Genomic DNA, 20,682 nt, shown 5'->3' on the forward strand with positions numbered 1-20,682 from the left:
TTAGACACCTTGAACTCCTCCACCTTCCACTTGAGGATGCGCCACAGGTGCTCAATTGGGTTTAGTCCATCACCTTTACCTTCAGCTTCCTCAGCAAGGCAGTTGTCATCTTGGAGGTTGTGTTTGGGGTCGTTATCCTGTTGGAAAACTGCCATGAGGCCCAGTTTTCGAAGGGAGGGGATCATGCTCTGTTTCAGAATGTCACAGTACATGTTGGAATTCATGTTTCCCTCAATGAACTGCAGCTCCCCAGTGCCAGCAACACTCATGCAGCCCAAGACCATGATGCTACCACCACCATGCTTGACTGTAGGCAAGATACAGTTGTCTTGGTACTTCTCACCAGGGCGCCGCCACACATGCTGGACACCATCTGAGCCAAACAAGTTTATCTTGGTCTCGTCAGACCACAGGGCATTCCAGTAATCCATGTTCTTGGACTGCTTGTCTTCAGCAAACTGTTTGTGGGCTTTCTTGTGCGTCAGCTTCCTTCTGGGATGACGACCATGCAGACCGAGTTGATGCAGTGTGCGGCGTATGGTCTGAGCACTGACAGGCTGACCTCCCACGTCTTCAACCTCTGCAGCAATGCTGGCAGCACTCATGTGTCTATTTTTTAAAGCCAACCTCTGGATATGACGCCGAACACGTGGACTCGACTTCTTTGGTCGACCCTGGCGAAGCCTGTTCCGAGTGGAACCTGTCCTGGAAAACCGCTGTATGACCTTGGCCACCATGCTGTAGCTCAGTTTCAGGGTGTTAGCAATCTTCTTATAGCCCAGGCCATCTTTGTGGAGAGCAACAATTCTATTTCTCACATCCTCAGAGAGTTCTTTGCCATGAGGTGCCATGTTGAATATCCAGTGGCCAGTATGAGAGAATTGTACCCAAAACACCAAATTTAACAGCCCTGCTCCCCATTTACACCTGGGACCTTGACACATGACACCAGGGAGGGACAACGACACATTTGGGCACAATTTGGACATGTTCACTGTGGGGTGTACTCACTTATGTTGCCAGCTATTTAGACATTAATGGCTGTGTGTTGAGTTATTTTCAGAAGACAGTAAATCTACACTGCTATACAAGCTGTACACTGACTACTCTAAGTTATATCCAAGTTTCATGTCTATAGTGTTGTCCCATGAAAAGATATAATGAAATATTTGCAGAAATGTGAGGGGTGTACTCACTTTTGTGATACACTGTATATATATATATATATTTATAAATATATATATATATATATATATATGTATATATATATAAATATAATAAAATCTTCTGTCTCTTTTCAAGATGGTTCTGCTAGGACCTGTTTCAGCTCTCACAGAAGTCCTGCAATGACGTTTGGAAATCCTGCTGTCTTGGACCCTCCCACCTCCTTGAGGGTGACTCCTGAGGGCTTGAGGCTGCCAAGCCATGGAAGTCATTTCACCCGGGACGTTAGAACCCAAATCTGAAACAACATCCTTTATTTCGGCAGCTCTTTAAGTGTCCTAAAGTTATGTTTTATTTGGTACACATGGAGGAGGATTATTAAAGTTTTTGCTTTAGTAAATAAGGTGACATGTAATCAATTAATTGTAATGATTCGTTTACACAAGTGTGTACATTAAGACAGGGTTTTTGCCACATTATGTCCATGATTTTTACTGCGACCCAGGCAACAAGAAATAAACTTAATTAATGAAAACGGTGGCAACCTGGTCCCACTGTGGTTTACAATGTGTAACGTAAAGCCTCCACAAGAGAGGGGGGGTCGGGATTCGGTTATTTAATTATTATTTTTTGTCTGCGACCCATTTTTTTGGGGCTTGCGACACCCAGGGTTTGAAAAAGCTTGCATTAAGAGGCCCAAACGGTAGATATTTTGTAGAAACAGTATCTATATGGTTGGCAGGAGTTGTAATTGACTTGACAGCACTTAATAATATAATAAAGCTTAAAAACAGTGTGTGTGTGTGTGTGTGTGTTCTATTCCCGACAGATTAGTGGCTATATATCATGGTTTTAGACTAGTTTGCTAACGCTCCAGGCCGTGGAGCTCCCAAGACTATTTAATTACCCAGTTTTATTATATTTTGCTGCTTTACTCCATGTCACACCCACACTGCACTATAATACACCATTGATTTATGGTCCTGTGAGAAATTTTACATTAATATTACAACCAGGACCATTAAAATTGTCGTTTCTGACTCGCCGTCAGGTAACGTTCATGGTATTTTTGATGAATGAGCGTTATTAAAAGCCCTAATGTGGTCGCTGATTTAATTATATTACTTACATAGTCTATCAATTAATTCCTTTTAAAACTTTACTGAACGTACTCATTGTACACTTTTCTTATTAGTAACCTTTCACCTACATTTTTACTCTATTTTAAGTCTATTTGAGTTGGGTTGAGGAATTGAGGTTTGCAGAAGTTTCACTCCTCACTCCTACACATGAGAACTGAGCAGGTAAAAGCACTTGGTAATCAAGGCCATAATGATGGAACAAAAGAGCCACAGGAATAAAACCACATTTGGTATAAGGGTTGTAGGTCTTTTTATGTTAATGTGTAACCAATCATGTTGTTCCTTTTGCTTTTCATTATATAAATAATTCATGTATCTGCTTTTTTTAAACTAACGCATTCGCTTGTATGAAGTTGTAGCACTCTTACATATAAGTGATCATAAGTGTTGGTATTAGGGATGCATCGATACCATTTTTTCCCAACCGAGTACGAGTACGAGTACATGTATTTTTGTACTTGCCGATACCGATACCTGTTTAGAATACCGTTTTCTTTTTAAACAAAAACACACGTGAGAAGTGACGAGAAGTTTAATGATACCACGTCCAAAAATGCACGTCAACGAGTAGCGAGTGATCAAAGTGTTCGTGCACTAACGTGATGAGATTAAGGAGGAAAAATAAATGAATCTGAGTGGATTTGGCAACACGAGCAGCATGGATTGTTCTGTAGTGAGTTGGAGGTTAATAAATATTTTAGCAGTGTTGGTGTTTTGTTGTTATGTTTTGTAGAGAACGATCAGGTCAGAAATACTGTAAAACGTGTGTGTGTGCTGATGTATTCTGATATAAACTATATTATCCCCCTGTCCCACCTGTTTACGCTCCTCTCCTGCGTTTCCCCTCACACCGTATCCTGCGTTCTCATTGGCTGTTCGACATGTCACTCATTCCCTGTTGCACAACTCAGATCAGATATCTGACGTGCTAGAAAACTCGAGCGGTCTGCGAGCCGGTCGGATCGAGTTGTTGGATAGTTCACACTTAGCGATCGAGAGCCGAGTTTTGATCGCCGAGCGAACGCCGAGTCGCTCCCGAGGCGGCAAATCTAGCGCCGACCGGTCGCCGAGCGAAAATCAGGGCAAAAGTCGTGTAGTGTGAACCAGGCATAACGCAGCAACGTGCACTAGGTACACGGTATCGGATGTTTAGTATCGGAGCCTCGTCTGCGAGTACGAGTACGAGTTAATGAGCGCGGTATCGGGCCGATACCCGATACCAGTATCGGTACTCATGCATCTCTAGTTCGTATTTCAGGTAAAATTCCCACCATACTACACAATATTATTTATATAGAGCTTTTTACAATGAACATTGTCTCAAAGCAACTTTAGAGAATCCAGGACCAACAGACCAAAAACCCCAGTTGAGAAGCCAAGGCCGAAAAAAAAAACTCCCTTAAATTACAGGAAGAAACCTTGACTCAGCAGGAACCTCCATCCTCTATGGGTGGCCTGGAGAATAATTTGAATGAATAGGACTTAGCCTTGAGCTGACTTGGCTTACCTGGCCCAGGTTAATGTAGACAGCATTTTGCAGGAACTCTGAAGCCTCCATGGCTCGTTTCTGGATGGCCAAAACTCTCACTGCCTTTACACAAGCCTCCAGTTCAATTACTCCTGCATTCTTATACTGAAAGAGAGAGAATATTTAGTAATATAGTAAAAGTATGAGATGAGATGATTGAATCTTATTCATTGTTTACATTTAATAACAAACAGCTATTTTTGTACTGATTCCTAGTGCAACTGTAGTCTGAAGTGATATGATAATGATAGTGCACATACCCAGTGTGTGTGTGTGTGTGTGTGTGTGTGTGTGTGTGTGTGTGTGTGTGTGTGTGTGTGTGTGTGAGAGAGAGTGTGAGTGTATGTGTCGAGATGGAATGATGACAAAAAAGGTAGGTGAGTTCTATTTTGTTCAGGTTTGGTCTGCAGGTAGAAGCTGTCTTTCAGCCTGCTAGTCCTGGCTTTAATGCTGCGGTACCGTCTGCCTACTATTGCAAATTAATTTAACCCCGGTGATGAGGTGAATGTATCACATGACACAGAGCATCAAACCCGGTCTTGTGGAGTCCATGTTCAGAGAATGGTCCTAATGTTTTGGCTCGTCTTGCGTGTCAGGAGAAGTTTTAATCACAGACAAAGTTTCTGCACTGTGCAGGCTGACCACATCGATCAGCAGAGAGGCCGGGGACAGAAGATCATTTACAATTTAACGTGTCAGCAGAATGATGATGCTGCAGAGTGTGACTCCGGTCATTGTGGAGCTGCTGACTGGACTGAGACACTTGTCCTTTATAACCTCGACTTCTTACACAGCAAGATCTTCCGTACTGACAACACACAGAGCTGGAAATAGCTGCTGCTGCTGCTGCTGCTGCTGTACAATCTCAGCAGGAGTCGGAACATAAAGTCTCACTTCAGCCTGAAACTCTAATCTACAAACTGTCCTCTATTTCCATCATGTTCTGTTTCCAGTGTTTGTTCTGAGTTTTATACTATAGCTCAGAGCCTAACAGCTTTCTATCTATAATTTGTGTTCAGGCTATTAGCCTTTCTATTTGTGCCTGCTCATTGGACAACTGACTCAGTATATTGTGTCCAGGCTACCAGCTTTCTATTTGTACTTGCCCAGTGGACAACTGACTCAGTATATTGTGTCCAGGCCACCAGCTTTCTATGTAAACTTGCCAACTGGACAACTGACTCAGACTGTATTCTATTTTTACTTGCAGCTTGGACAACTGACTTAGTTACTATATTGTGTCCAGGCCTCTAGCTTTCTATTCATACTGACCCAATGGACAACTGACTCAGATTGTGTGTCCAGGTTAGCAGCTTTCTATTTGTACTCACCCATTGGACAACTGACACAGATTTTGCGTCCAGACTACCAGCTTTCTATTTGTACTTGTCCATTGGACACCTGACTCAGTATTATGTGTCCAGACTACCAGCTTTCTATTTGTACTTGCTCACTGGACAACTGACTCAGTATTATGTGTCCAGACTACCAGCTTTCTATTTGTACTTGCTCACTGGACAACTGACTCAGTATTATGTGTCCAGACTACCAGCTTACTGGACACCTGACTCAGTATGTTGCATCGAGGTTACCAGGTCTCTATTTAAACTTGCCTATTGGACAACTGACTCAGTATTTAGTGTATAGGCTACCAGCTTTCTATTTGCACTTGCTCACTGGACAACTGACACAGATTGTGTGTCCAGGCCTCCAGTTTTCTATGTGAATTTAACCAGTGGACAACTGACACAGACTGTGTCCATGCCACCACCTTTCTATCTATACTTGCCCACTGGACAACTGACTCAAATTTTGTGTCCAATGTTCTATTTGTACATGCCCAGTGGACAACTGACTCAGATTGTGTCCAGGCTACCAGCTTTCTATTTGTACAAGCCCAGTGGACAACTGACTCAGATTGTGTCCAGGCTACCAGCTTTCTATTTGTACAAGCCCAGTGGACAACTGACTCAGATTGTGTCCAGGCTACCAGCTTTCTATTTGTACATGCCCAGTGGACAACTGACTCAGATTGTGTCCAGGCTACCAGCTTTCTATTTGTACAAGCCCAGTGGACAACTTTCTCAGATTGTGTCCAGGCTACCAGCTTTCTATTTGTACAAGCCCAGTGGACAACTTTCTCAGATTGTGTCCAGGATACCAGCCTTTTATCTGTACTTGCACCTTGGACAACAGACTCAGTGTTTTGTGTCCAGGCCACTAGCTTTTATTTGTACCCATCCACTGGACACCTGACGTAGTATTTGATGTCCAGGCTACCAGCTTTCTATTTGAACCTGCACCTTGGACAACTGTCTATGTCCATCAGCAACAGTAAGGTCAAACAGCTGATCATCAGTAATGACGTCATATTAAACCAATGTTTTAATAACTAGATTTGTTTAGCCTTGACTCCTGTGTCCTCGCTCTCCTTTCCTCGCTCTATTTTCTAGTGTTCTAGACAAAAAAGATCTCTAAATTATGAGTGAGAGCAGACTGCCCCCTGGTGACCGGCATCAGAACAGCTGAGGAAGCAGAACCAGACCTTGTGAGCTGTGATGATTGAAAAAAAAAAAAACTTTACTGCTGATTAACCGTATGTTGGCACAGTGGGCACTTGGATGGAGCAGCAGTCTAATATTCCTGGCCACCACCAGGTTTGAGTCAGACTGTGCGCTTAACACACACGAAGTGCTGGCTTGAGTGGTGGAAGAATAAAGAAAAGAGCAGAATGGTCCATTATACACATGGAACAATGAAAGAATCAGTGGCCAGGGTGAAGGACTGCCCATTAGCTTCAGGCGTGCCAGAGAAGGAGTGTGCTAGCTGGCAGAGCTTGTCAGAGTGATATTTATTTATTAGGACTTTAATGTCAGGTTTTACAGACTGGCAGGCACCCTCTACCCCCCCCCCCCCCACACACACACACACACACACACACACGCCCCCCCACATGACGTCACCTGCGGGCGTGTCACATGTAGAGGCTGTGAAACCGCTTTAGCGCTGTTCTTTCATATTTTAAACGTTCATCTGATTAAATTTTGATATTTTCAAAGCGATGAACTGTGTGATATGAGGCGGTGAAAGTGCTCTAGACAGTACGAACAACGCTTACCGTGAAAAATGAAGCTTAACGTGACTTATTGTACTAAAACAATGACCGATGAATGGGCAGTACAGAGCTCTTATAACCAGTACAGAGCACTTATAACCAGTACAGAGCTCTTATAACCAGTACAGAGCTCTTACAACCAGTAATAACGGAGAGAAATGTAGTGTTTCTGTGTGGTACTTTTAGTACTCCAAGATACCCTTTGGTACGTAAAGCTTTTTCAATTCTCCCGAGCTGCAGAACCACCACACGTGAAGTAAATCCAGCTAAACACAGGTGTGTGCGCAGCTTTTGGACTGGATTTGATGGTTATTTCACACAGATGTTTGTTCGTGCCGTGGAACTTTTGTTATGTTTTATCGCTCAAGCCGAGCGCTGAGCAAATCGGCTATCTGAGCCGAGGGTCGCGGTGAGAGCGAAGCGCAAGACGATTCTCACGTGATGCACTAAAGAAAACAACAACTACGACAAACACGTCTACGTCTTCTTATCACCGATAGTTATCCGATGCTTTTGCTTTGCTTTTAAAGATGAACATCTGTAACAACAGCACAAATGCTCCCACATAATCTACACGCTCCGCATTACTCCACATCACCACTCTTTACTTTCTTTAAGTAACGCCCACCGTCGATGTGACGCGCTTGGTTCCCAAACACTGGTGGAAACGCGGGTTGTAGACTGACCGTCTGTGAGTGCTCCGGGACGGGGGTAACTGCAGTTTCATGTCATTATATAAATTCTGATGGAGCGGCGGCAATAATTAAGCAGCGGCGGGCCGCCACCGCAAAGTACATGTAGCGGAAACACTGCACACAGACACGGGGAGAACATGCAAACTCCACACAGAAAGGACCAGGACCGCGCCACCTGGGAATCAAACCCAGGACCTTCTGGTTGTGAGACGACAGTGCTACCCACCAGAAGTGTTAAGTAGCAATAAAATAAAGTCAGCAAAGACCTAAATGTTTGGCATTTTGCAGGCGCTTTTATCCAGTTCTGACTGGATGCAGCACAAGCAATTGAGGGTTAAGGGCCTTGCTCAGATGCCCTGTGCTGAATTCTTTCCTCCCTCATTGCATGGGTGGATTGCAAGTCATCAATGGCAATATTTATCAGGCTGAAACTGTAAAAGAGTGGACCAGGGAGCATGAGGAATCATTTTCACACATAAATTGGCCACCACAGAGTCCTGTCTGTCTAATCTCACTGAAATAGAGTGGTTCGACTCTCCCGTTGTCAAAACAAGATCACGTCCAACTACTGATGCAACTCTGAATAGAATCAATGCTGAGACGTTGCATGAGGTTGTCAAAACAATGCCACAGCAAATGTGCGCCAAAATCAAAGCTAGAGGCGGTCCAACGAAATATTCAGATGCACCAGCATGTGCATGTTGTCTGCTTCTAGTAGTAAATCCCATTAAATACCATTAAGTGTATGATGCCCTGAGACAGACCTGTATTAGTCCAGTGGGCTTCATTCTCACGTCTCCAAAAGACACACGCTGGAACCAGAGCTGGGATCTCGAATACATCGTATCGAGTCTCAGCTCTGCCTGCCGGCTGAGGCTGAGCGGCCACATGAACAACGATTGGCCTGTTGTTCAGATATGGGCGGGACTAAGCCGGACGGGGTCTCCCTCTCATGACTGGTGCAATCACGACCTCTGCTGGCTGATTTAGAAGTGCTCAGAAAAGTGGCAGAAAGGAGTGCTCTCAGGGTGCGTCTCTCCGTACACAACGCTGAGCTGCACTGCACTCGTCAAAGTGTAGGTGACAAGATGCATACGGCATGCTGCCCACGTGTTACATGGGGGCGTGGGTTAGCTTCGTTCTCCTCAATCAGAGCGGGGATCAGCATTGGCGGAGAGGAAGCATGACGCAATCGGGCAATCGACGCAAACCAAAGGACGATGCTGCCAGATTGAATTCATGTGTTTTAGCCATAACCATTGCTAAAAAGTGTAATAAATCAATTATAAAAAGGCAATTACACGCTTCCAACTTTGCAGCAACAGTTTAGCATAAAGGAAGCTCTACAGATACATGAAGAAAAGCTCAGTTTAAAGAATATCCAGTGTTCTGCACCACTGAACAGCTCTGGAATGAACTGGAACATCAACTGAGGCTTTCTTGACCAACATCGGTGCCCAGCCATACAAATGCTCTTTTGACTCAATGGGCACAAATTCCCACAGATATAATTCAAAGTCTTGTGAAAAAGCTTTCTCAGAAGAGTGGCTGTCATTCTAGCTGAAATCATCATACAGAGGATTGTCTAACAAGCTCATGGTCAGGTGTCCCAAGTACTTTTGGTCATATACTACAGTGTACATTTCATACAAAACTGCTGGTGAATGAATCATCAGTACGAACAAAACACCCTTGTGACGTGAAAGCTGCATCAGTGTTGGTGGTTTTACTGCTTTACCTTGCCGTAGTAAGAAATGGCCTCTTTGTACTTCTCATTGATGTCCTCTGGACTCAGGCAGTTTTTGGCTCGGCCGATCTCACTGCTGGTGTCTGCACTGATCCCACTGGCTGAGGTCAGAGCTCCTGCAGAACAAGCCAGAGAGAGAGTGTGAGAGAGAGAGAGAGAGAGAGAGAGAGAGAGGGTGGCAAAATGTGTGAACAAAAACACAGGGACCAAAAAAAACCAGAGGTATGGGGAAAATTTGCCATAAAAAATGTCAGTTCATTTTCATCAATAACCTGGACAGAAATCCAAACCTGATATCATTGCGTGTGCAAAACCTGTGCCAATTAAAAAAAACTTTACTGCTGATCAGAGAAGAAAATCTTTTAGATAATAATAGGGATGTCCCGATCAAGGCATTTTTTAACTGATCGGTATCGGCTTTACTAATGCCGATCGTAATCCCGATCTTTTGTTTTACACCGGTTTACAAAACAATAACTTTTAATCCGAGTATGAAAACTTCAGGACCATAACATACAGCTTTTACGAGTTTACGTGTTACAAGACTGAACGGCATCTCAGTATCAAGCTCTCTGATTGGCTTAGTTATGTAATCGAGCGTCGTAGTGATGCACTCGCTTAATAAAGAAATAAATACACGCTATATTCACAAATTGTCGGGAGCAAAACACTTTATTAACTTCTTCTGTTACGAATAGCGGACAGCTAGAGCCAAGCACGCTATCCCATGCACTATGGAAGCCCCAAAGGGTCAAAATACACTCACTTCGCGTAGAAACGTCCATCAAACCACTGTCACAATACAAGCACTTTAAGAACTGGCTTTCCTTCATAACAAAAGAGCCTTTCCATTTTATTTTGGTATTCAGGTTTTACTGTAATGCTTTTAAGTAACTTATTTGGGGGTTTTTTATATTCAAGTTAAGCTGCTACACCACTTCTGAGTGGAGATTTCTGTTCATTTTTAGTGTATCACTGCATTAAACAGAATTATGTTCTTTTAATGTAAAGTTCAAAGTGAAACTGTAATTATCTCACTTCATTTTGAGTGTTCTAGTTTTACTACTACAATGCTGCACTAAGTTTGTTTACTTTTATTTTGTAAAAAGAAAAGAAAGTTAAGCAATAGCTTAGATGCAGGCAATTTTTTTCCTACAGCACTGCAGAGCTATTCAGTTGTTAAACATATACACTGGATTAATCTGAATAACTGTAATGTACTTGAAGTGTGCACTGTGTGAACAGTATTATCCAGTTCTTATCTAGACAATATCTAGAAAATACAAGTATCGGTTTGAGACTCGGTATCGGATCGGGATCAAAATTAATGATCTGGATCGGGAACAAAAAAACGTGATCGGGACATCCCTAGATAATAATTTAAGAAATACAATAATTAATAACTGAATTAATTGAATTCAGACCCAAAATGTAAAGAAACAAGGATTGTGGGGGGTGGAAAGACAAATGAGAGGCATAAAGCTAACACAGATCTGCCATTGTGTGCCATGCATGATACACTAACACTCACATGATCCTTCAGCACATCTGGAACAGTGATACCAACATGCATCATTACATAACAGACCACATGTAAGGAAGCACTGCAACAAGGACGTAAAAACATCACAAATACACTACACGGCCAAAAGTATGTGGACACGCCTTCTGATTACTGAGCCCTGGTATTTCAGGCACAGCTACGTCTAACAGGTCGATTCTGCTTTCAAATTTGGGACACGTTTGGGAAAGAGCATTTTCTGTCCCAGGTAGGACAGTCCGTTTTTTCAGCTGCCAGTCCTCCGCCCATGCAACTTAAAAATCCTCCTTTTGGAGTGATCAGTATTATCTGTCATTGGCTCAGGTACACGTCAAAACAAATGCTCGCCCACCACTGGCCAATCGCAGACGGTCCGCTCTCTAAATGCTAGTCTGTGATTGGGTGATTGAATTTCGCCCGCTCGCTCTGTTCTGTATACACCTCTACATGAGTCAATTAGTAAACTTTTGGAGGCAGCGAGGAACGGACTTAAATAATGAAAAGTAGACACAACATGGTGAGTGAAACAGTAATTTGTTATAGAATTCTTGCTTAAATTGGTCAAAAACTCTGTTATATGGGTTCTGGTTTCATTCTGTGTGTTGCGGTATCATGTCCCCCTGTTCCTGGTATGACGTCCTCCTTCTGGGGTATAATGTCCTTCTTTTTGTGACTATGAATGTGGCCACCCTAGTTCCAGGTCTATAGAGATAAACTTACCTGGCCTCAATACCACTGAACATCTTTGGGATGAATCAGAACTCTGACTGCAAGCCACAAATTTTGAGGAGATGGGCACAAATTCAAGTGTACATTATATGGACAAAAGTATTGGGACTGCTCCTCTAACTGTTTAAATTCACCTGTTACTAGCCACAATTACTAACAGGTGTAATAAATCACTTATATAAAGGCAATTCTATGCTTCCAACTATGCAGCAACAGTTTAGGGAAGGTCCCTTCTTGTTCCAGCAGTGTGTGACTGTGCTCCTGTGCACAAAGCAAGCACTATAGAGACATGGTTCAGTTTAAAGAAGCTAGTGGTCAGGTGTCTAAATATTTTGGCCATATAGTTCACACACTCCAATGTACGAAGGTTCTTCAAAACGTTTCCACACTTTTTTTTAACTCGATTTATTAAGAATTTCAAAAACAAATGACATCACTTCTGTACATAAATCAAAGTGTTTTTGGTTGAGCTCGTAGCCACTGATGCGTCGCTGCTTTCACATCATCACATGGAAATCTTCTTCCCCTTAAAGCTTCTTTGAGCGTCCAAACAGGTGGAAATCAGATGGAGCTAAATCCGGACTATAAGCGTCTGTCAGACACGATCGATTACTCCTCCTCCAACCCTCACCGTTTACAACCACAATATAAAAGTGTGGAAACTTTTTGAAGATCCTTCAGATAAATATATATACCCACCGATTAGCCAAATTATCAAAATTATTGCATGTGAGGCTGAGGGATCTATTAAATACGTATATACACCGATCAACCATAACATTAAAACCACCACCTTGTTTCTACACTCAATAGATGAGCGATCGTCTCTGACTTCACATCTACAAGGTGGACCGACTAGGTAGGAGTGTCTACTAGAGTGGACAGTGAGTGGACACGGTATGCAAAAACTCCAGCAGAGCTGCTGTGTCTGATCCACTCATACCAGCACAACACACACTAACACACCACCACCATGTCAGTGTCACTGCAGTGCTGAATGTAAAGAAACAGATGGACTACAGTCAGTAATTGTAGAACTACAAAGTGCTTCTATACGGTAAGTGGAGCTGATAAAATGGACAGTGTGTGTAGAAACAAGGAGGTGGTTTTAATGTTATGGCTGATCGGTGTGTATATACGTATATATATATATATCAAAACAACAAAACAAATCATAGCAGAGCAGGAGGAAAAGAGGGAAGTGATTGTTGAAATGCACATGCGAGCTTAGGTAGAGGGATATGCCATTCAGGCAGCAACATGGAGCAGCAGTATAAAGAAACTGTAGCATGCAGCACAGCAGTGTACCGTACCTGGGTCAATGAGAACCTCCTGAGCTCCTGATCATACAAACATGGACATACAGAAGAAGAGAGAGAGAGAGAGAGAGAGAGAGAGACAGAGACAGAGAGAGAGAGAGAGAGAGACAGACAGAGAGAGAGAGACAGCCCCGATGACTCTTTGGCTCAAGCTAGAGACGTGTTAGTTCTGCACCGGCACATTTCAGCACTGCTGCACATGACAAAAGGACAGAAAAGGCTTCATGTTTGTTTTTCCATCAGTTGCTTTATCCTGGCCGGGATCACTGGGAAACACTGGGCGTAAGGAAAGGACATCCTGGACAGGGCACCAATCCATCGCAGGGCTTTGTTCACCCCCACTCAGACACAAATAATGTCTGTGTGGTCGCCCGATGGGCTGGCGGAACAGACCGCTGTGCCACCCGAGCGCCACTTAATGACGTATATACAGAGGAACCTGGATTTAACAGACAATGGGATAATGGGACGACCACTGGTCGGTCGAATGCGATCGTTCGAAAAAGCGAGGGCATCCTCTCTGCCTCTGCCGATCCCTGCCCTGACCGAGGAGATCGAAGCTAACCCACATCCCCTCCGTGAGCAGCAAGCCGTATGCATCCTGCCACCCACACATTGACGAGTGTTGCGCCACCTAGCGTTGCGTGCGGAGAGACACACCCTAAGAGCACTCCTTCCTCATCTCCGTGTAGGCGCCTCTAATCAGCCAGCAGAGGTCGTAACCGCACCATTCTGACAGAGAGAGACCCACTTCCGACCTTAGTCCCGCCCATCTGAACAACAGGCCAATCGTTGCTCATACAGCCGCTCAGCCTCGGCCGGTAAGGCAGAGCTGGATTCGATACGACGTACTCGAGATCCAGCTCCGGATGCAGCGTGTGTTTTTACCGGCTCTGCTTTCCACTTTCTTAATAAGTTCTAACTTTTCAGCAATAGCTAGATGCCTCTTTCACATACCGCTTCCCTTGCTTTTTGAAGCCATAACTAAGCACTAGAATTAGCAAAAATGAAGCATAAAACACAGAGAAAAAGGCGAGAACAAAGCGAGGCTCCCGACAAAATAAAGCCGATCACTCACGTTTGTTTGTTTGTTTATTAGGATTTTAACGTCATGTTTTACACTTTGGTTACATTCATGACAGGAACGGTAGTTACTCATTACACAAGATTCATCAGTTCACACGTTTATATCGAACACAGTCATGGACAATTTAGTGTCTCCAATTCACCTCAATTGCACGTCTTTGGACTGTGGGAGCAAACCGGAGCACCCAGAGGAAACCCACACAGACACAGGGAGAACATGCAAACTCCACACAGAAAGGACCCGGACCTTCTTGCTGTGAGGCAACAGTGCTACCACACTTAGCCACCGTGCCGGATCACTCAAGTAAACAGAGAGACGTGCGCTGACTAGTGGACGATTACTGAACTACTGGTGGTGTTACGCTTCTCGTGGGAATTTTAAACAATCTGACCGGACGTTCGGTTTCCCAGATTTGACCGTTAAATCCTCTGTAATCCATTAAGGTTCCTCTGCATTAGGCCGCTCAGGTGGCGCAGCGGTAAAGTACGCTAGCTCACCAGAGTTGGGGTTTCGAATACATCGTATCGAATCTCGGCTCTGCCTCTCCGACTGGGCCGGGCGGCTGCATGAACAACGATCGGCTGTCGTTCAGGGTTGGAGGGTAAGAAAGTCGGATCGTAGGTCCTCATAACCGGTGCGACTGCGGCCCCTGCTGGCTGACCGATGGCGCCTGCACAGGGCTGAGGAATAATGCTGATGGATGCTGATGATGCAGTCTGTACTGACTGTACGTGCCGGAGGGGGCGTCCTCAGTCAGGGGTGAAGGGTCGAATCAGTATATATATATTTTTTTAAAGGTTCCACTGTATTAGATATAACAGCGGATTATGGATGTTTAATTTTCGGATGAACACTTAAACCTTTTAGTTGCAACATAAATGAAGCTGAAAATGTTTCCCAGCAAAAAACTCCTTGCGATAATTCTGACGGATTTATGTGCTTTCATTTCGTCTTTCCTCGTGTTACATGCAGCAGCAATTCTGAAACTTAATGAGCCAGACTGTCATTAAAAACACATTAACCATGTTAGAACATTTTCAGAAGACATGCAAGCTTTTAGCACGGTTACAGAGTTATTTTACGGTCAAAAAATCTTTTATTAAACAATGTCTTTCACTCATATTTAAAAATATGGGTTCCTCATGTTAGCTTGTATGACTTTATACCTAATAGAGATAAACAGGTGGGTCTTGACTGAAAGCAATAATAAGAATAAGCTCTATAAAGGTTCTTATCAAAAACCTAAAATCCATTCTGAATGGTTACAGTGATAGTTAAGAGTCGTTCTCAATTAGAGAAGCGTTAGGATGAGTTGCGTGGTTAGAGAAAAGCCCACAGACTAACCGCATTTACAGCCTCATGCAAAATGCAACAGCAGACATGGATCAACGTTAGAAAATCTAGAACACTGTTAATGTAATCGAATCCGTCTTTTACATCACTGTGGAAGAATTCTAGCCCACTCATCTCTGCAAAACGGCTTTCATTTAGCCACAGTGGAGAGCCGTCGAGCGGAAATGTGAGTAGGCGACTCCAGTCAGATGTGGACGTGCTAACCTAATTGCGCAGGATCATGCTCTGATGACCAGACGTTGTGCTTCAGGATTTCCTGGTAGAGAGCAGAATTTATAGTTCCATCGATGATACTAGGGTCAGAAGGTTGCTGGTTCAAGCCCCACCACCGCCCAGTTGCCACTGTTGGGCCCCTGAGCAGTCACAATTGTAAGGGCGCATTCACATGAGAAGTGGCAAAACGGCATTTGCGCAGACTTTGCTGTCGTTTCCTACGGAGTGTGGCATCGCACACTCCATACCTGAATGAACTTTGACCCAGTTTGCTGCTGACCTTTTCAAAGCCTCTCAAATGAGACGAACTGTTTGATATGACGCGGTAAAAGCGACTCAAGTAGTACGAACAAAGCTTAACGTGACTTATTGTACTAAAACAAAGAGTGAGGGATTTCATTAGTGGAGAGAACTTATGGGGTGTGTTCGTAAACCTAGTGAGCTGCCTTGCTGTCTTGCTGCCTACATAGGCAGCTGCCTCAGTAGAGAGGGTTCTAATAAGTCAATGACTTATAAGGCAAGTTATTCGAACGCGCTACTTAGCGATTCCATCGGGTTTCGCTTACTAATCTAACACAGTTAGCATCTTGCCATTCAAACCAATCGGATGGGGTGGCACAGCGTGCTAGCATGTCAACTAACATCTCCCTATATAAAAACACTAAAGTTAAAAGTTAAGTTAAAAATCAATAATAATTTATTTACGTTTGAAAATAACTCTCGTTTCTCCGCCCCGTCAGCCATGTTTTTAGTATTTTTCTGTGAGAGAAGAGCTGCCGCACTGAATGCTGGGATTGCCTTGATCACTAAGGACGATTCCGATGCTCACTCGTTTTTAAGTCAAAATAACATTGAAATTTTAAGATGCCTAACTAGTGAGGATATTAAGGCATCTAGGATTTCGAACAGCCTCATTCTCGGGAGCGCGCGTAGGATGACGTAAAATGCGTCTACGTAGAGAGAGAGCTAGCTTTTCGAACACACCCATGATCAGTAATAATTAAGGGAAGTTTAGTGTTTCTGTCTCGTTCCTTTAGTACATTAAACCACGTTAAGCTTTATTTAACGATAATCGTTTTAGACTCTCGGAAAAGCTGATTCTCACAATTTCTCAGAAGCTCGAGCTGTAACACAAGTTTAAAAGTGAAACAGTGAGGAAAATCCAGATAAACACAGGGACACGTGGAGCTTTCAGACTGGATCTGATGGTTATTCCACACAAATGCAGATTCGTCTCATATTCACACTTTGATGACGATTTGAACAGAGGCTTGAGGTTTCGCCGCTTCTCATGTGAATGCACCCCAAGACATTTTGGATAAAAGTGTCTACTAAATGCAAAGCATCCCCACACCATCACACTGCTACCACCATGCTTGACTGATGGTGTGCTGTGTTAACTGTGGTGTGCTGTGGTAGCTTTGTGTTTTGGTTAGAGGTGTTTTTTTTCCCAGCGACTCCATCGCGGTTCCCATTTTTGCCCACTTTATTTCTGAAATAATAACGAATCATGAACACGGACATAATCTGAGCAGAGAAATGACTGAGAGTCCTTAGATTTTTGTTGTTGTGAGGTTGTTTTGTGACTTTCTGGACAAATTTTGGGCCATGCACTTCTGTGAAGATCCACCCAGTTTGGAAAACGTTCTTCATTTAGAGACCACCACTCTCACTGTGGTTTGCTGGAGTCCCAGGGCTTTGGAATATTCGCACTGTTGGAAAGGTTTTATTTAATTGATGTTTGGGTTCGACAGGGCTGCAGTAATCAAGCCTTGTCGTGTCTTGTCTAATTAAACTTAAACTCATTAATTAAATTTAATTGATTGAGGGGCTAGGGGGCAATTACACGTACAATAACAGAAAGCAAGAGGGCAAATACAATCACTCTCACTGTGGTTTGCTGGAGTCCCAGGGCTTTACATTGGAAAAGTTCTTTTTAAATGATGTTTTGGGTTCAACAGAGCTCCAGTAATCAAGTCTTGTGTACTTAAACCCAGTCATTAATTACATTAAATACCTTTTTACCACTGTGAAAAAATTATCTTTATATTATACAGGTTAGAATCTTAGTTGTGCTATCAACCAGCCGTGTGTCCACACAGATGGTCAAACAGGCTGCAATTGCGGCCTCTGCATGAGGGGCTGTTGATTCACGAATAGCAGTGAGTGACTCTACGTAAGCAATACTGTTCAATACTGGAAGTCACAACTGGGAGAAGTGGATACGACTAAATTGAGAGGAACCCGTCCAATCAGATTCATTGTACTGGTTGCAGTGCCGGACTTCATAAGTAATGATGAACTGACCTGGTCGATGCCTCTTCCCAGCAGCGTCTGTCGCTGTGGAGATGACGGGTTTGCGTGCACCGCCCTTTCCCGCAGTGCCTCCTGGGTAATGGATTATCACTGAGGCAGAGCAGAGACCCTCTAGTGCAGCTGAAGATGAGAAAGAGAAGATGATGATTGCTCAGACAGATTACGGCTGCATTCATTCGGACGTTCTTGGACTCAAGTTGAACGATCTGAATGAAGATGAGGCCCTGCCATCCGGTATTTCACCCAATTTAATCATTGCCAGTTCCCCTGTTGCTATCCTTCGAGACTTCCGCTTGTACCGCCCCCATACTGGTTGATAAAAAGTGAAACTATCAGCCACCCTCTCCGAAACACAAGCTGAAATGTAGCACAATCAATAAAGAGAGTATTTCATTTTTAATAAGTGTGTGATGTGCATGTTGACTCTTACCCCCCAGCCAGAGGAAGTCGTTGACGGCGCGGAGCAGCTCGACGGCCATGTGGTAGTGGACCAGGGCGTCCTGTATCATGCCTGCCTGCAAACACAGGTCCCCCACGTGCTTCCTCATGCGGCCCTGGCAGCGCTTCTTATAGTGCCTGTGGGAGAACAGGAGGGGAATCAGTAAGGACCAAGAGTTCTTTTGGTCGAGAACAGGACTATAGAGTGAGATACAGAGTGATGAATCTTCCAGATTATTTCTGTGTACTGTTAGAGTAAACCGTCTTTACTACATAATAATCTCCTTCTCATTTGCATGCACTTACAAAGCCCCTTTCCAAAAAAGTTGGGACATTTAAAAGAAGAATCTGTTATTTCTTATCTGTCTTTAATCATTATTTATCTGACAAAAGTAGAACAGCAACTAAAGGCATTTTTAGTTGTGATAGCCACGGTTCTCTTTAGTCAGAATGTGGATGAAACGTGACACAGAAGCTACGATCAAGGACTTGAAAAGAAAGAAAGAAAAATAGACAGATAAACAGACAGACAAATATAAACCACCTCCTTGTTTCTACACTCACTGTCCATTTTATCAGCTCCACTTACCATATAGAAGCACTTTGGAGTTCTACAATCACTGACTGTAGTCCATCTGTTTGTCTGCATGCTTTGTTAGCCCCCTTTCATGCTGTTCTTCAATGGCACAGAGCAGGTATTATTTAGGTGGTGGATCATTCTCAGCACTGCAGTGACACTGACATGGTGGTGGTGTGTTAGTGTGTGTTGTGCTGGTATGAGTGGATCAGACACAGCAGCGCTGCTGGAGTTTTTAAACACCTCACTGTCACTGCTGGACTGAGAATAGTCCACCAACCAAAAATATATCCAGCCAACAGCGCCCCGTGGGCAGCGTCCTGTGACCACTGATGAAGGTCTAGAAGATGACCGACTCGAGCGATCGTCTCCGACTTTATGTCTACAAGGTGGACCGACTAGGTAGGAGTTTCTAATAGAGTGGACAGTGAGTGGACACAGTAGTTAAAAACTCCAGCAGAGCTGCTGTGTCTGATCCACTCATACCAGCACAACACACACTAACACACCACCACCATGTCAGTGTCACTGCAGTGCTGAGAATGATCCAACCACCACCTAAATAATACCTGCTCTGTGGTGGTCCTGTGGGGGTCCTGATTAGGGGTGGGTTTATAAAATCGATTTTTCGATTCGAATCGATCTTTATTTGAACGATCCGATATCGATTCATATAAACGCGAGATCGATCTTTTAAATACGCCCCTTTTTACGGTGCACATGGAAATCTATTACTATTGTTACCCCCTTTAATTTCGCGTGACCAGCCAGTGTTTTTTCATGCAACGAGATCTGACCTGCACATCAGTTCAGCATGGCAGAAGCTCAGGTTATGATCACTACACAACTTTTTGCACTGATTTTCGCTCGGCGACGGGTCGGTGCTGGATCCGGGAGGAACTCGGTGTTCGCTCTGCGATCAAAACTCGGCTCTCAATCAATGTGAGAAACAGCGAGTGGAAACACAGGGGGGAGGTTGTAAACAGGTGGTTCAGGGGCGCAATATAGTTCCTATCAGAATACATCAGCACACACGAGTTTTAAAGTATTACTGACCTGATCGTTCTCTACAAAACAAAATATTTATTAACCTCCAACTCACTACAGAACGATCCATGCTGCTCGTGTTGCCAAATCCACTCAGATTCATTTATTTCATCAGCGCACAAACTTTCATCTCTCGCTACTTGTTGATGTGCATGTTTGGACGTGGTATCATTAAACCTTTCATCACTTCTCACGTGTGTTTTCGTGACAAAACGTAGTTTTGGAGACCAGAGAAGCTCGCCTGTGATTCCCCCTGGTGATAGATGGTGTAGTGTAAAACCCCCCATCGCCGATCAGTCGTGTAGTGTGAACATTACATAGCTCAGTGGTTAAGGTACTGGACTAGTAAACAGAAGGTTGCCGGTTCAAGCCCCGCCACCACCAAGTTGCCACTGTTGGGTCCCTGAGCAAGGCCCTTAACCCTCAGTTGCTCATTGTGTAAGTCGCTTTGGATAAAAGCGTCTGCTAAATGCTGAAAATGTAAATGTTAATCAGAGTGTCGTGTAGTGTAAACTTGGCATAAGCTGTTCAACAGCCAGGTGTATGTTTACATTACATTTACAATGTTGTAGCGTGTCAGACATATAAAATTATAATAAAAAATAAATGTTACTGTTTTCTGTTTTGGATTAATTATTTATGTAAACAAAATACACAAATATTTGTAATAAT

General features: G+C 43.6%; 1 protein-coding gene across 1 annotated transcript in view; it reads right to left on the reverse strand.

Moving 5' to 3' along the window:
* The window catches only part of trappc9 (trafficking protein particle complex subunit 9), a 344,576-nt gene that overhangs the window by 313,663 nt on the left and 10,231 nt on the right, over window positions 1-20,682 (reverse strand). The window contains exons 3-7 of the mRNA XM_063018274.1: window positions 18,379-18,524; window positions 17,940-18,068; window positions 12,974-13,000; window positions 9,383-9,507; window positions 3,814-3,939 (exon numbers count right to left, since the gene is read on the reverse strand). Coding sequence (XP_062874344.1) covers window positions 3,814-3,939; window positions 9,383-9,507; window positions 12,974-13,000; window positions 17,940-18,068; window positions 18,379-18,524 — 553 coding nt within the window. The remainder of the gene's footprint in view (window positions 1-3,813; window positions 3,940-9,382; window positions 9,508-12,973; window positions 13,001-17,939; window positions 18,069-18,378; window positions 18,525-20,682) is intronic.

The sequence above is a fragment of the Trichomycterus rosablanca genome, chromosome 1 (genome assembly GCF_030014385.1).
Source record: "Trichomycterus rosablanca isolate fTriRos1 chromosome 1, fTriRos1.hap1, whole genome shotgun sequence".
In the NCBI taxonomy this organism is placed as follows: Eukaryota; Metazoa; Chordata; class Actinopteri; order Siluriformes; family Trichomycteridae; genus Trichomycterus; species Trichomycterus rosablanca.